We start from the raw sequence: 23,417 nt of genomic DNA, 5'->3' as shown, positions 1-23,417 counted from the left end.
AAGCTATTTCATTGGGGGGGGGGGGGGGTAAAAATTTGAAAATAAAAATTTTGGGGGTGCCTACGGCACCCCTAAACTCATTTGAGGGGGGGGGGGGGTAATCTTTATATCATAGAGGGAAGCTTTTTTATTTTTTTTTGGGGGGGGGGGGTAAAATTTGAAAATCCAAAATTCACTTGGGGGGTGGGGGGGGGTAATCACGCCTTTAGCATAATTAATCATGTATATACGATAAGTGGCACTAATTAGAGTCCTAATGATTTCATTAAAAGAAACTTGAAATTTAATCTTTTAAGATATTTTAAGCATAACTATTACATTTTATTTTATAAATTATAGCAAATCAAAAAGCAATGCTTCCCAATTGCCTTTTAAATCGTTTTCAAATGTAGAAAGATTTTTTAATTTTAAAGGCTACAATTATATCAAATAAATCTTTATATTAAATATCATGATTATTTATGAGAAAAAAAAATAATTCTAAGTAATAAAACTTTGTTTGTAATACATTAGATATTATTTCAGATGAAAAATTCCTTAAATTATATTTATAATAGCTCTTATATTCCAAGTATCTGTACCATACTTAGATCCATAACAAAAAGCTGAGATTTAGAGGAAGCTTGGATTATGATGTTAAATTAAAAACAAATATTAAAAGCAGAAGCATTGAATAATACGGCACCCCTAAACTCATTTGAGGGGGGGGGGTAATCTTTATATCATAGAGGGAAGCTTTTTTATTTTTTTTTTGGGGGGGGGGGGTAAAATTTGAAAATCCAAAATTCACTTGGGGGGTGGGGGGGGGGGTAATCACGCCTTTACCCCCCCCCCCCCCTTGGACGTCTATGCTAGAAAGCATCTTCAAAAAAAAAGTACTATGGTAAAAGTAAAAAAAACACTTGTCCTTTCATCCACAGATACAAAATCTCTTAGAAATATGGAAAACTTTGAGGTATAGTCTCTTTTGTGGCAACGCCTCTCAAGGGGCATTTCGTCGTATTTTCACAGTAGCTTTTAATAGGTTATTATAGGTTAAGTTAGGCTAGGTGATTAACCCGCAGGGGCTATACATAGGGGAAAAGCTACTATGAAAATACGACGAAACGCCCCTTAAGAGGTAATGTCACGAAAGGGACTATATTTTGATACCCTTATCTACAAAAATTTTGTAAATTGGACCAAACAATGGGGGAATTGTGAAAGATACAAAAATAGATAAAAACGTCCTGAAAAGCAGTCCGACCTTCATGAATTTTTAATAGTTAATTATACTCCATAATGATGGGAATGTAAACATTAAGTTTTAGCCTTCTATCTTTAATTGCAGTTGAGAAAATCACATTTCCCCCTTAGCATTACGAACTGACAGCCATAGTGAATTATAGAGTAGCTGAAAAGTTATATCAACATATCCCACCCTCTTCAAATGGCACTTATATATATTACCCCTTTGAAATAAAATTAATTAAAGACTATAAGAGTGGCGTATTTTATCAAGTTAGGAATATAGAGCGAGGTTAGTTTGAAGGGTTTTTAATGAAAATTGCCATAAAAAAAACATATTTTTTGTAAGGGTTTGTACACAAAAAATGATAAACTTATCCTGAAATTAATATGACATATTCATATTCATTTAGACAGACATACAGTGTTGAGAAAAAGGCTTAGATAAATATCAACGCTTTTTCTTTTTTTATGTAAAATAACTTTTTGATTAAATATTTGATGTTTACAAATGATTTTATAGAAATAACAACAAAATATACAATGTGATAAAAAGCAGAAACTATTTGGAAGGGCGCAAAGCGCTAATTTTTTTCTTCAAATATACAGGGAAAGAGGGGTTTTTGGGCTATTTATTACACTAGTCCCCAATATTTCATATAAAATTTTCTTATTTGTTGGCTCAACAACTTTGGGGACTTTAATGGAATTTTGATTGGTTGGTTAATTAAGTTCAGTTTCCATACAATTCATCCACTAATTGTAATCTATATAAGGGGTAATTTTGTGTATCATCATTGGGGATGTACAAAATTTCTTTGGTAAAAAGTTTATATTATACAAAATAAAGTACTTCCTATTACCTGGTTTGTTATGTTCAGTGAAAAGAGATTATAACCTAGTTTCTACACTAGTTTATTTGGTAAGGTTAGATGAATAATAACTGTCTGATTGTCGCGAAGCGCCCAAATTTTTTTTTTGAGTATTTCTTGATCTTTTTTTTTAGAAACTGGGATAGTTTTGCTTTTTGTAGGGTAGGGGGCAAAAAGGGGCATTTTTGTTGACCAGGGAGGGGGGGGCAAAACGGGGCATTTTTCAACATTTATGGCGGTGGCTAGGGGGGGGGGCGTTTTGGTTGCTAGGGGGTGGCGATTGCCCCAAATGCCCCCTTCGGTTCGCACGCCACTGGTTGTCATCCTATTTTATGATAAGGCTTCTGAGTATCCACTTTATGGGTCTTAGAATTCATCAGTTTTGATTATCTGACATATATATTAATTTACTCTGATAGCTTTGACTCTAAGAGCACTCATATAGCATATTATCTAGCATGTTAGAAATTGAATTAGAAGTTAGCTAGAATATAATGATGTTTTCAAATGTTAAAATGTTGAGAGTTGTGTTTAACCTAGAAAATTGTTAAACCTATACATAGAAGCATTGAAAAATTTTCTTTTTAGTGGTCTAAATTGATTTCTAGAAACAAGAATGAGAACAATACATAATCATAACAGTGAAATTAATAAATTATAATATTTTTAAAGAAATTCAATTTCTTCTGGTGATGCTATAATAAAATATTAAAAGCCAAATTTCATTGGATGTTAGAGCAATATATAAATTTACAGCCAAAAATTTAGGAAAAATATGGGTTTGGGAGTTACAAAAGTTACCTGTGTATTGTACAAGAATTACTGGTGATTTCAGTCATCATCATCGCCATTTATCTCTTCTTTCCAGAGCATAGGCCACGCACAATGGTTCTCCATTTATCTTTGAATTGGGCCTCAGTAAAGGCTTCACTGAAAGATGAAAAATTCTCAGCTCTCAGTTCCTCAAGGAATTCCCTCCTCCAGGTTGTTTTTGGTCTACCTGGCTTCCTTTTTCCTGTGAAGGGGTCCCAAGTCAAGGCTTGATTGGTTAAATCATCATTTATTATTCGTTCATTTATTCTCATTTATTGTATTGTTTACCAATTTGGTCATCCTGTCCTAAATCTTACCTTGAACCATTGATTAAATTACAGAAAAAAAGCAATAAGAATAATTACTGGTACTAAATATAACTCACAAACAGCAGAAAAGTTTAATAAATTACATATTATGCTTCTCCCCCAATTAGTAGATTACTCCAAACTTCTTTTCATGTATGATTATAAAGAAAAAACGAGGTTTATAATAATATAAGAAACAACAGGAGATTGGATGGTAATCATTTTTATATCCCTAATATTAGATACAAAAGCATTGAGAATCTCCCATACTTTTGTTTACCTAACCTTTGGAATAAAAATTGCTTTAATGATCTTCTTAATTCTTATCAACCACGTAAAATGTTTATTAAAAATCTTACAGCTTATTTAATGATTCAAGTTGAAACAGTATGTACTAAGGCTGTCTGCAATGAATGCTTTCCTGACAATCTTATTTAAACTGTGGTTAGCATAGCCATGGTTTTGAATATTTTACACCTATCAATTCGGATTTTATTTCTTTTTTTTCAATATTATTAAGCAAAAAAATTGAGCCATTTTATGTAACACTGCTTGTGAGAGAGCTTAGATTAGGATTTAAAATCAATTTATTTATTTTTTTCTGAACACCTTTCTAATACGTCATTTTAATTTTTAAAATATGTAAATACCTAAATTATCTTTAACATAAAATAATTGAGGTAAATAAATAAAACAATTATGTAAAATGCTTTATATACATATTTGGAAAACCTATTGTGGGACATTTATGTTTCAAATATTTGAAAAAAATTATTTCAACAAATTATGCTCTTAAAACCGGTTTTTCCAAAGGCCTTTTTTTCGAAGATTTATGGATTTATAGGGTGTGCAAAAAATACACACATTTTTAAAATTCAAATTGCGTGGCTTGTGTAAATAGTAGAAAAATGTTGCGCATACCGTTTGAACCGTCATCAGCTCTAGCTTTTGAAAATATAAGACCCGTTTTTGTGCTATTCGTAGTTTAGGAGAGCTACGTTGAAAAATGTGAGAAAAAGGTTGAAAAGTTTTAAGTAATTGGAACATTTTAGCTCTTAGATCCTATACTATACGTAGCACGTAGGAATGGTTTTTATATATTAAAAAACAGAGCTTATGACGATTCTAACGATATGCATAGCATTTTTCTACTATAAACACAAGCTGCGCAATTTGAATTTAAAATAGTGCGCATTATTTTACAACCTTTAAATCAATAAATCTTTTAAAAAAAGGCCTTTGGAAAAACCGGTTTTTAGGGCATAATTTGTTGAAATAATCATTTACTAAGTATATTTGCGATTACTTTTATTTAATGAAATCTTCCAATTTTTAACATTTACAAAACAGCCTGCTTTATTGCATCAAGATCCATGACAGATCTATATAGGAAATAAACGTCTATAAATGAGCTCGAATCTTCCAAGAGTATAGTGTATAAAACTCATAGTGCTCCAATAATTCCTATTAAATTCTCATTGACCAGAACGTTAAGACCCATTATTCTACTTTTAGCATCATAAATTTAGTTTTTTTTAATTCATGTTGCTATTTAAATAACATTGAAGTATTTGATTTCTATTCATAAAACAGAAAACTTAATTTTATATTATAGTAAATCTAAGAAAACTTAGTTTTAAAATGAAATGATTCATGCGACACTCCCGTAATGTGGTCAGATATTGAACTAAACATTTCAACCCTTTGAGGACGATAAATTGAAATGAAGAATATTAGGATTTCAATCTTTACAATATGATAAAAAAAATGGAGCAAAACGTTAAATCGTGTTTTGTTACATTGGGTGTAAATATAAAACTAATAATTACTGATTAAATATATATTAAACAGATATTTTAACGTAAAATGTTAAAGTCAAATCATTATGTGTAACGTATATATGAAGAGAGAGAGAAAAAGAGAAGGAGCGAGAGAGATAGAAAGAGAAAGGGGGGAGACCGAGAGAGAACGGGAGAATGAGAGAGAGAGAGAGGTTGGGTGGGGGGGGGGGGGAGTGAGAGAAAGAAAGACAAAGAGAGACGGGGGGGGGAGTACATAATTAATCATAGGCATTCTAATTTTATTACAAGCTGAATTTGAAGAGATGATAAAATGAACATTTAATTGAAGAATAAGAGAATAAAATTTGTAAGGCAAGGAGCAATAGTATTTAAAAAGAGTAATTATCTCTGATAATTAATAACATTAACAAGGATGATAAAATCCGTAAAATAGAAACATTAATCAATTCTACTAAAGAACATTAAGAAATATAGAGTAACTGCACTTACAAGAGAAAATATTTAGATTTCAGCAAAAATTTAAGTAAATATGTCATTTAATAGCTTAAATAAAAGTTATTTTATTTGGACATACTAACGTCATGGTGATAGGGCTATCAGAACTATCTGTTAGGGACGTACGGATGGACAGATCAACCCCCACTGTAGAAAAGTTTGGCTTTTAACAAGAAATAGACCATTAACATTATACAACCCTTTTACCCCATTTCCTTCTCTTTTACTGGATGAAAGAACTAACCAATAGATATGGTCCATACTGGCAAGCTATATAGGAAATATTAACACAATTTTCAGCCATTGAATAGCAAATGAGAAAATTACTTTTTCCTCTAATCCTAGCCAACAGACGAACGGACGGACATTTTGAAATATAAATAAGCAATAAGCAATTATAATAACAAATGTCTATTATAATCTTGATTAAAAATTTAAGCCATCTAATTTTTATAGCAGCTGAGAAAACAATCATTTTAGAGTGAATTATAGAGTAAGAAGGATAATTTCAATTCCAAAATTTCTTTTCCTCAGGGAAGGAGGTAACACATGACTGTAAATTACACTGTTAACCAAAGTTTAGTAACCACTTTGACTAAAAAACCTAATAAGTGTTTCGTCAGTTCTAAACAAGAAGTGTTCAAACTTTTAAATCAAGAGAAGGCTTACCCCTGTTTATCATCATGGGGGATGTAAAATAAATATAAAACATTATTTCCTAAGATCCCTGAGTTTAAAAATCATCAACAAAGATGATAATATCCATAAGTAGCAAAAATCCTAATAGTAAAAGTAAAACTCAAAAGCAAAAAGAAGAAAACGCGGCATAACCAACAGACAGACGAACGATGATCAGTGCAGTGGTCATACAAAACTTCACACAAAATATTAGTATTCTATAGACAGAATAACGGACTAAGTAAGGAATAAAAATTTTAAACTTTTCGCTACTAACATTTAACAGGTAAATAAGGATGACAACAACCATAACTATAGAAGCTCTTGAATTTAAAAAAAAACAAAAGGCAAAGCAAATAAAAGCAAAAAGGGTGCACAACAGACAGACATATAAAAAAATGATGCATAGTGAATCTTTACACAAAAAATATCTTCGATAAAAGCTGGAAAAATTATTTAAGAGCATTACCGATAGACCGACAGACAATATTATTCTTAGAGTAGAGGTGCATTGGTCAGCAAACATAAAATAAGTCTTCTGTCTTAACCCTGAAAGATCGGGCCCTCTACAAATTCTTAACTGATCGGATTTTATACCTTAATAATTGCATTAGCCTTCTACCTTTCCAGTACGGATATTTAATATTCTCAAGAGCATTACAGACCAACGAACAACGTGAGCTGTAGGCTAGTTTTCAAATATTTGAAAAATAAATGTCCCACAATAGGTTTTCCAATTATATAAAGCATTTTACATAGTTGTTTTATTTTCTATGCATAATTAAGTTTTAAAAAAAGACATTTCTCTTGAAACACCCTGTATAATTTGTTGGTCTAGAAATTCTATTTATTTGTAGAAAATAAAAGCATAGAATCTTTTAAATAATAATGTTGTAATAATCTTGGTAATTTTGTTTATCATCATTAGAGATATTCATCTATTTAACTACCATTGTCTTGTCCCTTTAGATCCCTGCCCTGATTATTCCATACATCTCAGGGATCTTAAGGGATAAGACAATGAACGATAAATTAATTTATATCCCCAATGATGATAAATAAAATAACCCATTTGTAGATAAAAGTTATTGGTTGAAAAGTTTGAACACTACTAATTTAGAATTAACCAATTAATATCCAATTATAGTAACCAAAGTTTTTAGTCAACAAATAAAATAACGTGGTTATAATACTTTGGGTAGTAGTGCAATTTATAGTCCAATGTTCCCTCCCTCCATGATTACTACTATATTTCGGTTGTCATGGCAATATTTGGGAAAAAGGGGGATTATTTTTAGTTGCTTACTCACCCCCCCCCCCCCCCCCCACTACTACGTTCCATTGATAACAGGGTATGGTTTTTAAAAGCGAAGCTTCTCCATAATTAGGGTCGGTACGTCCGTTCGTTTGTAACGGATGGCTCTTTTCGTTAATTTAGGCATGTTATAATTGTCCTATCAATTTCAAACTTTGCATGATGATTGCTATATTAGTTAGGTACGAGTTAGAAAGCGAAGCAACTCTATAATCGTTACACGAAAGTCCGTACTTCCATTTTAACAAACTTTAACAAAATGTGATAAAATTATCCGATTGGTCTAATGTTTGGAATCAAGTCCTAAAAATGTTAGTATGTCCTTAAAAATATCCTGTATTTAGGCAATTTTTCAACAGATCTACTTACAATTTTGTTTCGTTCCACTTTAATACATTTATATTCTGATTATTAAGTTCTGACACTCTAATCAAGTGTTAATGTCATTTGTCCTACCATTTCAGACATAGACGTCCAGGTGGGGGGGGGGGGGAAAGGGGTGATTACCCCCCCCCCCCCCCCCCCAATAAAAAAAAATGGCTCTATGAAATAAAGATTACCCCCCCTCCCAAATAAAAAAGCTTGGACGCCCCTGATTTCAGAGCTTTGCTTTAAAGATGTTGTCATCCTTGTTAGGTAGAAAGCCGGCTTAGTAATCAAAATTTTAAAGTTAAAAAATTAGTATAATCACATTGCTGTTAGAGGCTAATGTACATTTGTAATATTCATGTAATAAAATAATATAAAGCTCTGTAGAAATATACTATAGTAAAGGGATGTTATTCATTGATTAAAAATAAAACATAGAGTTAAAGTTATATTTCAAGATTATATTAAAATTACAGTTGAGATTGGGACGAAGGTTTTTTTTTGGTTAAAGCTAAAGATCTCACAAATGCCTGGTTTATGGTTTCAGGGAAAACTCAAATACCTCTTATGGTGGTTTAAGGCTATTTTCCACCCACTAGACTAGGGGCGCAGAAACCATCTTATAATTAAAAGTAGTAAAGGTTTTTTCGTCTCTTGCTTAAGACTTCTATACCTACTTAACCGATGGAGTTCTCCATTTTATGAATTGATATATAAATACTTGAATGTTGCACCAGAGTTTCATACATTCTAATAAAAAAGTAATACTTCAAGCTGGCTAAAAAATGATACCCGCATTCACTACTTTACCCCTCCCCTCCTACTGGAGGAACAAATCAAAATTGACTACAAAATTTTTTCCAGTCAATACGTCCAAGAAATTACATATAGATTATTTCATAAAAAGCTTCACATAGGTCCCCAGATAGTTTTAGACTATTTAATTTCTAGATTTGAATTTTGGGATAGTTTTAAGCTATTTTCTGCGTTCCTTACCCCTTGGAATACATACCTCCTATGTGTTTTTTTTATGTATATTCTAATAATAAATCTAAGGTATAAGATGTATAACCACAACCAGACAACTACCTGGATCCCCCTGTTGTGGGCCTTCTTCGTCTGCTTGTATATTGCTTTCTGCTCTTTTGTAGCGGCTTGGTTGATTTTTAAAGACCCAAATAAAATTTGGCACAGGGTCCTCGGAAAGGGGACATACAGTAATTTAGCTCTAATCACCTCTATTGTCTTACTTTAATATTTTAATTTAAAAATCTATTTAATAATTAATCTACGATATTAAGTAAAACTATGTAATTTTGGTTTTTATTTTAGTATGTATTTGACTTCAGTGCAAAGAACAGTTGAAGTGACACTGTTATAAAGTTACAATGATAATAAAATCCAATATATCTTGTCAATAATTCACTAAATATGATATATTATAATAGTTATTTATAACATCCTATCATAGACAGCTTTGCGCGGTTATTAAAATAAAAATTGTAAGATTTTAACCAATTTTGTAAGCCTAGAGATGCCGGAGGCACGGACTAACAAAAATGGTTTTAATTTTATGATTTTACATTTAAATCGTAGAAAACTGGACATAATACGATACGATAGTCAGAATGACTGAGAACCGGTTCTAAACCAACGGATTTTAACTGGTTTATCGAAGCCATACTGCATGAAAAAGCATGAAAACCAGTTTATGTTTTTTGATTTATAAAATTCACCGATACTTTGATTTTTTTATTCTCAGAGCTATATTTTTTTATGTGGTACACTAAATATTATTATCAGGCTCTCGCGTTCGCTGGCTTATAAACATCGGGTACTTAAATTTAAACTAGAAAATTGTCTAAATTTTTCAATCAACCAAAAATCTTCATGTACAAATGTCGGGATATTTTGTTAATCATAATTTGGGATGTAAGTCCATATACTGCCGCTCTAAATTTTGTTGTTGGGATAAGACAATGGCCAATAAATTGATATACATCCCTAATAATGTTACACAAATATCCCCAAAGGTTGTTCAGCTATTTAGAAAAAGTTACTATAAGACTTTGGGGACTAGTGTAATAAAACAGCCCAATGTTCCCTTTCCCTCTGATAATTTTATAGATTATTATTATAATTTCAGAATTGTTACTGTTACAACATTATTTAAAATGATTCCAAGGTTTGTAAATCTATTTCCAGTTTGGATTCCTTATTTTCAATTTTAGACGAAGTCCAATCTGCACCACTATTGTATCACTTTTGATTCCTGTGACGGCATAAAAATGAAGGATTCTCCTTCTTTTTTATTAGGGTTTTTATTTCCCACTTTTCCTCTCATCTCCCTCATTTTATGACATCACAGGAATCAAAAGTGGTGCAGATTGGGCTTCGTCTCAATTTAATTTCATAATATGGGGATTTAGTACTCAACTAGGCACTCAAGTATAGCATTGTATTAAAGACAATTTTTTTCGAATATTCAAATGAAAATCATAAAATAAATACTAGATTTGTTAGCCTGAAACTTGGGCCTCTCGGGGCTAACAAAGTTGGTTGTAATCTTGTATTTTTTCATATTAATATCCGCGAAAAGCTGTGTATATTACGATACGATATATAACTAATTTTTTTTCAATTAAAAACAAAGACAATTTTGTCCAAAAAGAACGCAGCAACAAGAGGAAATTGAAGGAGAAAAGATTATTATTATTTTTTAAAATCGAAGCTTTTCTATAATTAGGGTCGGTCCGTCCGTACGTACGTCACAGACAGTTAGCTCTTTTCGTTAATTTAAACAGGTTAGAATTGTTCTTTCGATTCCAAACTTGCATGATGATTCTTAGGTACAATTTAGAAAGCGTAGCAACTCTATAATTGTTACTAGAATGTCCGTACGTCCATTTTAACATGTTGATTTGTAACCTTTTTAACAACTAATTTTTATGTGATAAAATTATCCGATTGTTCTGATTTTTGGAATACTGATTCTTATAACAACAAAATACAATATTATAAGCAAAGCATCTCTATAATTAAGTCCTATAAATGAAAGTATGTTTTTAAACAATATCCTGTATTTAAGCAGTTTTTTAACAAATTTACTTACAATCTTCAACGTTCATTAATTTACATTGTGATTTTTTCAGTTCTGACACTCTACTAGTGTTAATGTCCGTTTGTCTTACCGTTTTAGAGCTTCGCTTTTATGGATGATGTCATCCTTGTATTTATTTTATTTAGAAAATATTTACCAGAAGACCGAGTGAGACAGAAAATTGTTCAAGGTAAATTTTAAGGAGGGATATTTCAACAAAAAACTTTTTCCCACCAACTTATCCGCTATTTATACGCAAAGCAGTATTATTTTCTCGCTTGTAACATAATCAGTGCATTGGATAAAAATGTCTTAAATCCAATACTATTTGGCTTAATAATGATTTTTAAAGGCTAAATAGTATAAATAAATTTTGAGCTTTGATTTAAAGTAACAGGATATTTGTCTGTGTGTCTGTCTGTACTTAAGATCTCGTAAAACGCTAGGCTGATATGGTTCTTCTTTTCTGTGAAGCTACTTATGGGTCTAGGGAACAGTCATAATAATTGACGACCTTTCATCTGCCCCCAATAGATTTGTTTTGCTTGTTTGTTATGCCTTATACCTGATAAAGGGAATAGTAGCTTACGCAATAGCTTCCAGTCAAATGCGCTAATTAAGTCTAACTGTTCTTTATGTTGACCAAATGCATAGTATAATTAAACGCATATTTAAAAACAGTTTGACCCAATAAGCGCATTTGACTGGAATCTAACTCACAACTTTGCGGATTATTGCGTAAGCTACTATTCTCTTTATTTCTTTTAGGAAGCCCAGAATTGCGTCAGCTGGCTGCTCAGTTGGAACAGGTTATGTAGCTAATTACATTAAATATCTTTTAAACGGCTCACGCTTCTACGGATGAAAGATTCAAAAAGCTTTCTAATTACAATTTTATCAACTAGCGGCTGGGCTCCTAGAGGCCTCTAATGCCACTTAAAATAAATTAGGCTTTTTGCGCATCTATGTGGACTGCGAGAAAACTGTGCATTATTGATTAATGACTATTCCAGATTATTTGTAGGCATTTTTTTGTCGATTAAAATTTTTACGATAATAATCTATACAGTCCATAGTTTGGCCGTTAGAAGTCCATACATTTTTGGAGATAGTCGTTTCATTAACATTTTACCGTTAACTGCAATTGGCCTAAATATAATATTATATGTTTTCAAACTACAAACACTTTACCGACCCTTTCTGTTTAGGCCTATATAAACAAAGAGCGGTCAGCTCAGGTTGCAGAAAGAAAATTACAAAAGCAGGTAGAGTTTTTTTGTGACAGCGCGCGGAAAGTGTCCTGTCATTTGTCTATTATCCATCTTAAATTCAAACAATGATGCCAACATTTAACGTTGGGGTAAGTTTGTATGTACACTAAAGGACTTTAAAAAGCAAATGCTATATCAAGTTTATTTATTGAACTATGGTAGGTACCACTGTGTAACTGCATAATTGTGTACTTTGGTATAAAAGGTTAAAAACATGCAATTATCCTTATATAAAAGTGTATGTTTGTCCATACTGAAAGATCTCATAAACCGCTGAACTGATATGGTTCTCATTTACAGTGAATCTTTTTATAGATCATATGAAGAATTATAACTATTTTTGGAAAGGATACCTACACCCTCCCGATATAAATTGTCCGTAGAATAAAAATATTCCCTCAAAAAATATTTTAAAGTGCCACTAGAGACCGCAATTGTATGACTTACAGGGCTTCTCTTCGTACAAGGGTACAATTTTAAACAAAAAGGCCTTTACTAATATTTTGTAGTGTCGCTAGAGGCCTCTAGGGGCGTAGCCGCTAGTTTTTAATAGGGATTTAAAGGTATACCACAATGGTCGATAAATTGATGTACATCCCCAGTGATGATACACAAAATTACCCCTTTTGTATATTAAAATTGGCGGTTGAAACGTCTGGACACCCAACTTAATGAATCAACCAATCAAAATCCAATGAAGATGCCCAAAAACTTTATTATAAAACTTTGGGAACTAGTATTATAAACAGTCCAATGTCCTTTCCCTAACTAGGGGAGACCATCTAAAACCAAAAAATCGAGACCTTTGCTGACGTTTTCGAGTTTCGCTAGGGGCCTCTAGGGGCGTAGCCGCTATTTATTAATCACGGTTGGTTTTTTATTAAATGAATAAGTTAGGGTACAATGTTTGGCACTTTCGATATAAGTAAATGATAATGAAAAACCCATAGAATACGATAATACCTTCAGAAAAATCGATGAAAATAGTTTTCATACTAAATTTTGATTTTTTAATTTTTTTTCTTAAATGTCATAGCAGAAGATGCAAAATGTCGTCTTAGTTTTTGAGGGTTTTCATATTCTCTGAAATCTAAATTATCAAAATATTTTTTTTGGTAAATGATTATATGATATATGTCAAACATTTTATCAGAAAAAAAATATTTAAAATTATAAAGTAGAAACCTGAATAATTTTTCTTGTGGAAATACTTTTCTTTAATTTTGATAAACATATGTCTGCTAGCATGAAGATGTTTGTACTGCCAATACACGTTGGGTTTTATTTAAAGAATTTCTTTAAAATGTTGTTTTTTACCTTGTATACCAATAACGCAAATTGCTATCAGAAAACTCCCGTACCCCCGAATCGACTAAGACTCGCCTATGGCCCGATCTTTTAGGATTGCTTTGTAATTCACATTTTTGAAAGTCTTTCAACAGTATACACAGCAAATTCTCTCTTTTTTAACTAACTTTCCGAATAATATACCTAAAGCATTTGAATTAACAAAGGATATGCTAATATTTTTACCATTTAAGTTTATTTAATATTCTAATAAATAGCGCAACCCTCCAAGTTATGGCTACTTTTCATGAACATATGATCTAAAGAATAAGCTCTGACGCAATGTCATATAAGGATATTATAATATTCATTAAAAAAATTGTTATTTTTGCATATATGTTACATTTTACAGTGTTTTGTGGCTCAAAAGAAAGACAATTAAAATTTATTTCATATTATATAGTTTAAATTGCATAAGATAACCTAGAAATAGTAAAAAAGTCCCTTTCTTTTTTTGTTGTAAAACAGAAATTAACAAAGATTTTTATTAAAAAACACCTTAGTGTAAAAATTAAAATTTTTAAATATGGTCACAAAAAGATTCAATTAGTTTATTAAATGTTTCATTTTCAGCAAATGACGATTAATCTCTATTACAAAGAATAAAGTGTAAAAAGATATTCTCGTTTTAATTTTAAGCAACTTAAAATGCATTTTAATACCTTTTAATGATTTATTTTTTAAAACATCATTTTATAAAATGTTATTGATTTTTAAAGTTATATATTAGAATGTTTTTAAATTTTGTTAACATTTTGTTTTAAATGTAGAAAATTGGTAATTCTAAACATTCAAAAAATGATTTTATTAAATTTTCATCACATAAATTACATGTTTGATGAAATTTTCAACTGATAATTCAAGAAAAATCGTTTAAGTTTTATTATATTTTACTTTGAAATGTTAAAAAAATATAATTATTGTCAAAAATGTGGAAGTTATACTTTCCTCAAAAAAAGACCTAAAACATGCAAATTAACACGTGTAATGAGATTTTTTTTCTTTCAGGTTTAATTTTAAGTAATTATTGATATTTTTTGTAAAAAGGATTTTATATAAAAAGTTTTAAAACTCGAGTTATGTAGTGGTTCTAAAAAAGGTTGCGAATTTATGCAATTTTCTTGCAAAAAAAAATTTCTAGGATTTTAAAAATAGCAAAGGGTGTTATTAGACGTACTTACAGATACAATTGCTAAGTCATTTTGGCCAAACACTAAAATAAAGTTTTGACATCTGAGGGTCCAACCGTGTAATATTATTAGAAAGAGTAACGACTAAGACAGGAAGAGAATGATAGAATAGAACAGCAGAGAATTAATAATATTTATAGTGCCGCTAGAGGTCTCTAGTAGTAATTATTCCAGGAAGAAGAAAGAATAAGACAGGAAGAGAATGATAGAATAGAACAGCAGAGAATTAATAATATTTATAATCTTGCTAGAGGTCTCTAGTAGTAATTATTCTAGGAAGAGGAAAGAATAAGACAGGAAGAGAATGATAGAATAGAACAGCAGAGAATTAATAATATTTATAGAGCAGCTAGAGGTCTCTAGTAGTAATTATTCTAGGAAGAGGAAAGAATAAGACAAGAAGAGAATGATAGAATAGAACAGCAGAGAATTAATAATATTTATAGTGCAGCTAGAGGTCTCTAGTAGTAATTATTCTAGGAAGAAGAAAGAATAAGACAGGAAGAGAATGATAGAATAGAACAGCAGAGAATTAATAATATTTATAGTGCAGCTAGAGGTCTCTAGTAGTAATTATTCTAGGAAGAAGAAAGAATAAGACAGGAAGAGAATGATAGAATAGAACAGCAGAGAATTAATAATATTTATAATCTTGCTAGAGGTCTCTAGTAGTAATTATTCTAGGAAGAAGAAAGAATAAGACAGGAAGAGAATGATAGAATAGAACAGCAGAGAATTAATAATATTTATAGAGCAGCTAGAGGTCTCTAGTAGTAATTATTCTAGGAAGAAGAAAGAATAAGACAGGAAGAGAATGATAGAATAGAACAGCAGAGAATTAATAATATTTATAGAGCAGCTAGAGGTCTCTAGTAGTAATTATTCTAGGAAGAAGAAAGAATAAGACAGGAAGAGAATGATAGAATAGAACAGCAGAGAATTAATAATATTTATAATCTTGCTAGAGGTCTCTAGTAGTAATTATTCTAGGAAGAAGAAAGAATAAGACAGGAAGAGAATGATAGAATAGAACAGCAGAGAATTAATAATATCATGATGGAAGAAAAAGAAATAAGAGATGAAAATATTAGACGGCTTAGGTAAGGTTTTATTTATTCTGTTATAAAAAAGTAGAACGAAAGAAAATTCTTATTAAAAATAAAATTTTAAAAGGTGGATCGACTACCCCTACCCCCTAAATTTTTTTTTACTTTCTCTTTTTAAATCCAAAACACTAAAAAAATAGGTTGATCAAACCTCTTGGGGCAAAGCCACCTAAAGAAACAATTCTGAAATAATAACAGTAATGAGTAATCTTAAAAATAATAATTTCATTAAGAACCTAAATCTAGTAGATTTTTAGAATGACATTAAATCCTTATAATAAAGTAAAAGGATGTTTGTCTGTCTGGCTATACCTAGGATCTTGCTAACTGCTGAACCGATCGGGTTCTCCTTTACAGGGTAGCTTCTCATAAGGTTTATAACTATTTTGGGATTGGATACCGCTACCCTCCCAAGAGAAATCACCCTAGAAAAAAATTCCCCCCCCCCTTCTAAAAACTAAAATAAAATATCCCACCCAGCCCCCCCCCCCAATTTTTTTTTCTAAAAAAATCTCTAAATTAAAAAGAAAATAGGTTTTGGGATTTAACTACCACCTCCTCAAGTGCCCCTAGAGGCCTTTAGAGGCTTAGCCGCTAGTTGATTTATAACGCAAATGATGATAAACAAAATATGTATATAATAACTATTATTAGATACCAGAAAGAATTGGATGAGCAGTTAGAGTTGATACAACAAGAACGAAACAAAATATTCCAACAATTTCTAGCAGGTTTAAATATGTTTAGTTTCAAAAGTATCAATTTGGGTAAGTCCGTACGTCCGTCCGTCCGTCCGAAAAGTTTAGCTCTTTTGGTGTATTTAAACATATTAAAATTGTCCTATCGATTTCAATCTTTTCATGATGATTCCTTGGGATTTTTCTGCCCCCGCCCTTCATATTATTATTTGAATAAAGAGTCCCTTTATGCTATGGGCGCATCCGATAGTAACTTATTGTAAGAAAGAGTTGTGTTTGCTCAGTTAGTTTCAGCAAGTCTTAATCTATAAATTATTATTACATCACAGACTAACAGAGATCTATAGGGATAAGACATAGACCGATGAATTAATATGCATCCCCAATAATAATACACAAAATTACCTCTTCTGTAGATTACAATTAGTGGTTGAAACGTTGTCAATTAACTAAATTGACCAACCAATCAAAATTAAATAAACATTCCTAAAGTTGTTAAGCCAACGAATAAGAATAAGAAAATGTTATTATAAAACTTTGAGAACTAGTGTATTAACTAGCCCAATGTTCCCCCTCTACCTGTCTATCCTATTATATACAGTACTAAGGTTTTTTTGTCTGAAGCTTAAGATTCAGTAATTACTCAACTATTCTTTAATCATTGACTTTGGTTTATTCGCTACAAGCGGCTGTGTTTAAAAAGGTCCAGAATTAAGAACAATTTGACTTAATAAGAGCATTTGACTACAACCCCACTCCCAACTTTTAGGAATTACATGAAAAAATTAACGGTTTTTTTAGAAAAGAGTATGATAGATGCAATCATAGACAGAATCCAGACAGAAAACCAACAAAATTTCTTAAGGTAAAAAATAATCATACCATGAACAACGAAATTAATGCAGTAAAAAAATCACGAAACCTATTTTGATTTTTAGCTTTCGTTAGGGGTCCACACATTTTAGAATTTAAAACCTTTACATATTATTTTAGACTTATTTTGCTTGTTAGTTATACCTTATTTCTGAAAATAATATCAAGATTAAGCTACTCTATAATTCCCTTGAATTGAATAAAGCCTTGAGGAGTAGAATCAGGAACTTTTGTCCTTTTCAAAATATCTCGTTCCTAGCCTGAGAAAATCTCAAAAAACCTCTACAAATTGGACAATTCTCAATAAACATTAAAAAATTGTGTTTTTTAGTCATTTCTGAGGCAAGGAACGAGATATTTTGAATAGAACAAAAGTACCTGATTCTACTCATCAAGGCTTTCAGGGAGCACAATAAAGCCATAGTTCAGATTCAAGAAATTTTTTTACTTCCATTCACAAATATACAAATATTTGTAAGTCTGGTCACTAACGATTTTTAGATAAATTTTAAATCTTACAGAGGTGTATTATACTTATATAAATCAAGTGTAGGTTCCCACTTAGGTCTCAGATAAAAATTCCCAAATCCACCCACCCTAGTGGATAATGTCTTACGGGGCGATTTCTCTTGAGAGGGTAGTAGAACCTTCCCACAAACTGGTTTTTAACCATCCCAGGACCCATGAGAAGATTTACTGTTATTGAGGGGTTATGTTTAGACTTTTCCAACAATATTTAAAATCCATATTAATTTGTTAAATTAGTTTTGATTTAGAAAATTGGAGGCCAAGAAAGAAAACCAAGAAAAGATTCAAGCATTTATTGACAGCCAAAAGTAAGTGTGATTTGGGCAGTTTCCCTAAAAATGCCAAGTTGAGCACAGAAATCTCTACATCCGGTCCTTAGGTTAAAACAAATCCAAAAAATGGGCGGGGGGAGGTCAGGGATGTCCAACGCGAGGGGGGAGATTAATCAGTATTATGGGTGCCTAAGATATGTACACCCCCCCCCCCCCCCAATCCAAAAAAAGCTTGGATGTCCTTGGGGGAGGGGTTCCTTGTGTTTGTGTTTCACTTTAGGTCAGGGTATAGGTTAGGTTATATTTGGTACAGGATTATAGCAATGCAGGAGGGTTTCTGTGCTTACTAATAACTTTGAGGGAGATTTTATATTTGAAAGAATTATTATATTATATTATTAGTGTATTTGAAGACTAAAAAATAGCCTAAAACAATCCCAAGGCGTAAATATCAAAATTAAATAGCCTAAAACCAGCCCGATACATATATAAAGCTTCCTTTTAAAAAAAAGAACTCAATTGGTTCAGTAAATTTTAAAACCTTAAGCTTCAAACAAAACAAAACCTTACTACTTTATATAATAGGATTAATCGTTTAAACTTATCATTGATAGAGGATCTTATATGGTCAATATGATGTCATAATCCGTCAAAATTAAAAGGGATTTCTAGTAGTCAAACTGTTTTCTTAATTTATATTAATATACGACTCATAAAATAAAACGAGAGAAGAAATTTTAACGATGTCATCCTTTTAGAATATGGAAACAAAGAGAGGAACAGAAAAGTCAACTCGAAGAAGAAAATGTTAGAAGGTTTTTACAGGCAAAGGTATGACCCTTGTTTAAAAGTAACAGGATGTATATTGGTCTCAGTGTGTCTGTCTGTAGCAAAGGTTCTTGAACCGACATGGTTCTCCTTTACAGTGAAACTTGCAATAGATCAAGGGAAGGTTTTGGGGAGGGTAAATCCACTCTTTTAAGATAATTTGCAGGGCTTACCCAAAACAACCTAAAGGAAGAGGTGTCGTGCTCAACAGGGCACTTTGAGGGAAAATTCCGAAAAATCAATATGTTTATTTAAGGAAATTCGAGATAGAGAGAATCTGGAAAGAGAGAAGTCAATAAGAATGTTGAAAAATGAGAATGTTATCAAGCTAGCGGAGAAAATTGCTCAACAGGTAAGATAGTTTTCAGCTAAGCTCTTGTATATACATCTCTTAAAATATACGAACTGTTCATCTGTCTGTTTTTATGCTCCTATATACCAAGGGAAGGGGAGGTCATTAGACTGTAAGTTGTACTGATACCCAAATTATTATAACATATCATCTGCATGAACACTCTGGAAACTTTTATTTGTGTTTTGTTTTTGAGCTTCACTTTTATGGATGTTGTTGTCATTGTTTTGTTGATATTTCTCAGGGAGGGAGGGGACACTTGGCTAGACTAGTCTCCAAAGTTTTATGATAATATTTTCAAAAATGTTACCTTACCAACTTTGGATACTTTTATTACAATTTGATTGGTTGGATCATTAAGTTTCAACCACAATTTGTAATCTACAGAAGGGTAATTTTGAGAATCATCATTAGGGATGTTCATAAATTCATTGGCCATTGTATTATCCATTTAGATCCCTGGACATTTTAAACTTGAATAATTGCTTCATAATCTCTTTAAAGGATGCTGAATAAATAATCTAATAATTGCTTCATCATCACTTTAAAGGATTCTGAATCTATAATTTAATAATTGCTTCATGATCACTTTCAAGGATTTTTAATCAATATTTAAAAATTACTTCATGATCACTTTAAATGATTCTAAATCAATAATTCAATAGTTGCTTCATGATCACTTTAAAGGATGGTAAATCAATAATTTGATAATTGCTTCATAATCTCTTTAAAGGATGTTAAATCAATATTTTAATAATTGCTTCATAATCACTTTAAAGGATGTTTAATCAATAATCTTTTAATTTCTTCATGATCTCTTTAAAGGATGCTGAATCAAAAGAACGAGAACAAATATTGTTGGAACTCCAACAAATAAGAAGGGAGGAGGAGGAAAGGTAAGTCAGCTTGCAAAGTAACACAGCTACTCTGGAATTTTTTTAACCCGCGGCATTAGAGTAATGGGTAACATGTCATCTTGCTGTCTTTGGGAGGTGTTGGGTTGAATGAATGAATATATATTTTCGAATCTACATTTGATAAGATTACAATTTTATAAAAAATTTATAATTTATATAACATGCAGACCATGGTCAACACCCTCCTATGATATGCTTCAATCAGTGGAGTCTTACAGTTGACCAGGTTAAATTTACAGGGTTACAGTTTAAAGTGCTTTAAAGCTACACCAAGCTTAAGAAAACCAGCAGGCTTCCAATGAGATGAGAAAAGGAAGGCTGATATAAACCTACTTTTGCTGATAATTTCATTTTTTTATTGTGTTGAGAGTTATTTTTAATTAAGTCAAGTTTTTTTGATGTAGGTCTATATTTTTGCATATTTTTTACTTTAAAAGTGTATTATTTTATAGTGTATTTTCAAAGTGTAATTTTTTTTTGTAAAGTATTTTGTTTTTTAGTGTTTATTTTTATGTTTGTCATTTTTTGTAGTTTAGGTATTTGTTTAGTTTTTGTTTTTTTTAGTGTATTTTAGTAATTTTAGTATTTTTAGTAATTTGTCTTTTAAAGTAATTTATTTTATGATAACAAGTCTTTTTTCCTGAAATAAATTAGATGATTTTAAAAAATTTAAAGTGTTAAACTTTTATTTATGAATGTTATATTTGATATGCTTATTAAGCAAATTCTTGTTTTATTTATGAATGTTATATTTGATATGCTTATTAAGCAAATTCTTGTTGCGTAAAAAAGAAATAGTTGTTATTTTATTTAAAATGAATTATTATATATGAAAATAAAGAAATATTTAACATTTTTATTAAGGAAGGTACTTAACATAAATATCTTTATTTTCTGTGTGCATCCATTTCTCTCGATGTTTAAGTAAGGATTACTTGGAGCTTCTAATCAAGACTTGTCCTGCAGACAAGTAATGTGCATCCCTAACAATTTTAACATTCTTTTTTGGGATTGTTCTAATTTTAAAAAGTTTTATTTTGTAAGAGTAAGAGTATAGTCTGATTAGCAGCGGATTGGGCATATTGTGTTTATATGTTGACCAGATATGAAAAAAGTATTTCAGTTTGTATATCATAATATTTTTGTTTTATGTTTGTTTTACTAATTTTACCTTTTGTGTTTGTGAGTTGATCTGAGTACTTTTGAAAAAAAACTTGCTACAATTGTTAGCAAAAAAAAAAAATAAATTTAGTTTCATTTTGAAATGTGTTTGATTTAGTCACTCACTAGTATCACATTTTTAATTATTTTAATGTTTGCACAGAGAGACATGTTCTCTCTATGACTGCCTTTCCTCAACTGGGTTAGAGTCTTGACCACACCGATCCATACCAAAGACGTTCAAAAATGGTGCTATATAAGGTGCGAAACGTAAATAGTTATATATAAATACAAGGGGGAATGCATTGGCCCAAATACAGGCGCAATAAATTACCATGTCGTGTTAGGACTTATCAGACAAAAGTCGTTCAATTAAAAGGGATGGTTGTCTGTCGGGTGACTGCAATTATTAACGCGGAGTTTAGAACCAAAAGCGACATCAAGCCCCCTAGCGGTCATCTACTCTTTGAGTGTACAAACGATTCAGCCACTAATTGTAATCTACATATGGGGCAATTATGTTTATCATCATTGGGAATATACATCAATTTATCGGCCATCGTCTTATCCCTTAAGATCCCTGATTATTATATTTTCAGGAGACGTGATGAACGAGAATTGGAACAGGAGCTGAAGAAGAAATTATACCTGAGAGATGCCAACATTATGGCTAATCAGTTCAGGTATCTTTAGGGTGAGGGAGGGGACACATTATGGCTAATCAGTTCAGGTATCTTCAGGGATATAGAGGGAGGGGACAGTTGGCTGTTTACTGCACTAGTCCCCAAAGTTTTATTATAACGTTTCTTATACGTTTACTTAATAACTTTGAAAAATTTAGCGAATTTTGATTGGTTGGTTCATTAAGATGAGTGTTTAAACGATTCAACCACTAATTTTTATCGGTCATTGTCTTATCCCTTTTGATCCTTGGGTATCTTGCTCATTTAAGAATTGTCCTAGCACTTCAAAACCTATAAGAAGCTTTTTGTAAATGGGAGATATCTTGTTATTTTTAAGAACCATTTCAGTCCAGCAAGTAATATAATCTTAATATACAGACAGACACACACATTTACACAGACAGACACATATACAAAACAAACAAACATCCTGTTAGTTTTATATAAGCAGTATTGTTTTTTTTAGTAATAAAACCCTCTTAGTCCCGCGGTTAGCAGTATCTTAAGCTACAGACAGACACACTCACATATACACAGACAGACACACATATACATAAACATAATCATCATTCATTGTTTTTCAATAGCGCAGCTACTCTATAATAACCGTATGAAACGTAATGGGGAAAACGTGATTTTCTCAGCTCCTATAAAAGTTAGACGGCTGAAACTTCTTGTCAACATTCCTATCAATATAGTGCATAATTAAGTATAAAACATCCATGGCGGTCAGACTGCTTTTAGGAAGGTTTTCAGCTATTTTTATTTCAGAAATGAAAGGCTAAACAAAGAGAAAGAAGAAGAAGAGATGTGGAAACAAAAAATGATGGAAAAATTTGCCATGGATGATAAAATAGGTAAACTCTATCCCACCCCACTTATGATAAACAAAATTAACCCTCAATTCTGTAGATTGAAATATTATTGATATAAATGTTTAGAAATAGACACTAGTTGTTAAGAACTATAAAATTCAGTAAAAGTTTTTGAGCCAACAAATAAGATTATGTGATTATAGAGCCTTGGATACCAAAGTAATTACACTGGTTCCTTAATCTTAAAACCTCTATAGTGAAAATAAACCTTGATTGTGTTTAACTAAATAACAGTGTCTAAACTTTATAGCTGACTCATCATGCGAATGAAATGAAAAAATACCTGGCCCTATAACCAGTAATATAACTATAGTTCCTCCGCTGTTTCCCTATTGGA

The 23,417-nt window shown here is 31.3% G+C and overlaps 1 protein-coding gene across 2 annotated transcripts in view; it reads left to right on the top strand.

Annotated features, from left to right (window-relative positions):
• LOC145334321 (meiosis-specific nuclear structural protein 1-like) overlaps positions 1-23,417 on the top strand; it is a 34,879-nt gene that overhangs the window by 7,749 nt on the left and 3,713 nt on the right. Inside the window, exons 1-13 of one of the 2 annotated variants that reach the window (XM_080179733.1) lie at positions 10,026-10,064; positions 11,126-11,169; positions 11,748-11,788; positions 12,188-12,244; positions 15,778-15,887; positions 16,548-16,624; positions 17,393-17,456; positions 18,241-18,300; positions 19,023-19,095; positions 19,349-19,444; positions 20,270-20,340; positions 22,122-22,205; positions 22,977-23,062. In XM_080179733.1, coding sequence (XP_080035859.1) covers positions 10,054-10,064; positions 11,126-11,169; positions 11,748-11,788; positions 12,188-12,244; positions 15,778-15,887; positions 16,548-16,624; positions 17,393-17,456; positions 18,241-18,300; positions 19,023-19,095; positions 19,349-19,444; positions 20,270-20,340; positions 22,122-22,205; positions 22,977-23,062 — 874 coding nt within the window. In that variant the 5' untranslated portion in view covers positions 10,026-10,053. Of the gene's footprint in view, positions 1-10,025; positions 10,065-11,125; positions 11,170-11,747; positions 11,789-12,187; positions 12,245-15,777; positions 15,888-16,547; positions 16,625-17,392; positions 17,457-18,240; positions 18,301-19,022; positions 19,096-19,348; positions 19,445-20,269; positions 20,341-22,121; positions 22,206-22,976; positions 23,063-23,417 lie in introns of those variants that run through there. The other variant, XM_080179734.1, reaches the window with a different exon arrangement.

Source organism: Acartia tonsa, chromosome 12, assembly GCF_053477335.1.
Source record: "Acartia tonsa isolate MP-2025a chromosome 12, ASM5347733v1, whole genome shotgun sequence".
Taxonomy (NCBI): domain Eukaryota; kingdom Metazoa; phylum Arthropoda; class Copepoda; order Calanoida; family Acartiidae; genus Acartia; species Acartia tonsa.
This window is presented reverse-complemented; position numbering and strand designations above follow the sequence as displayed.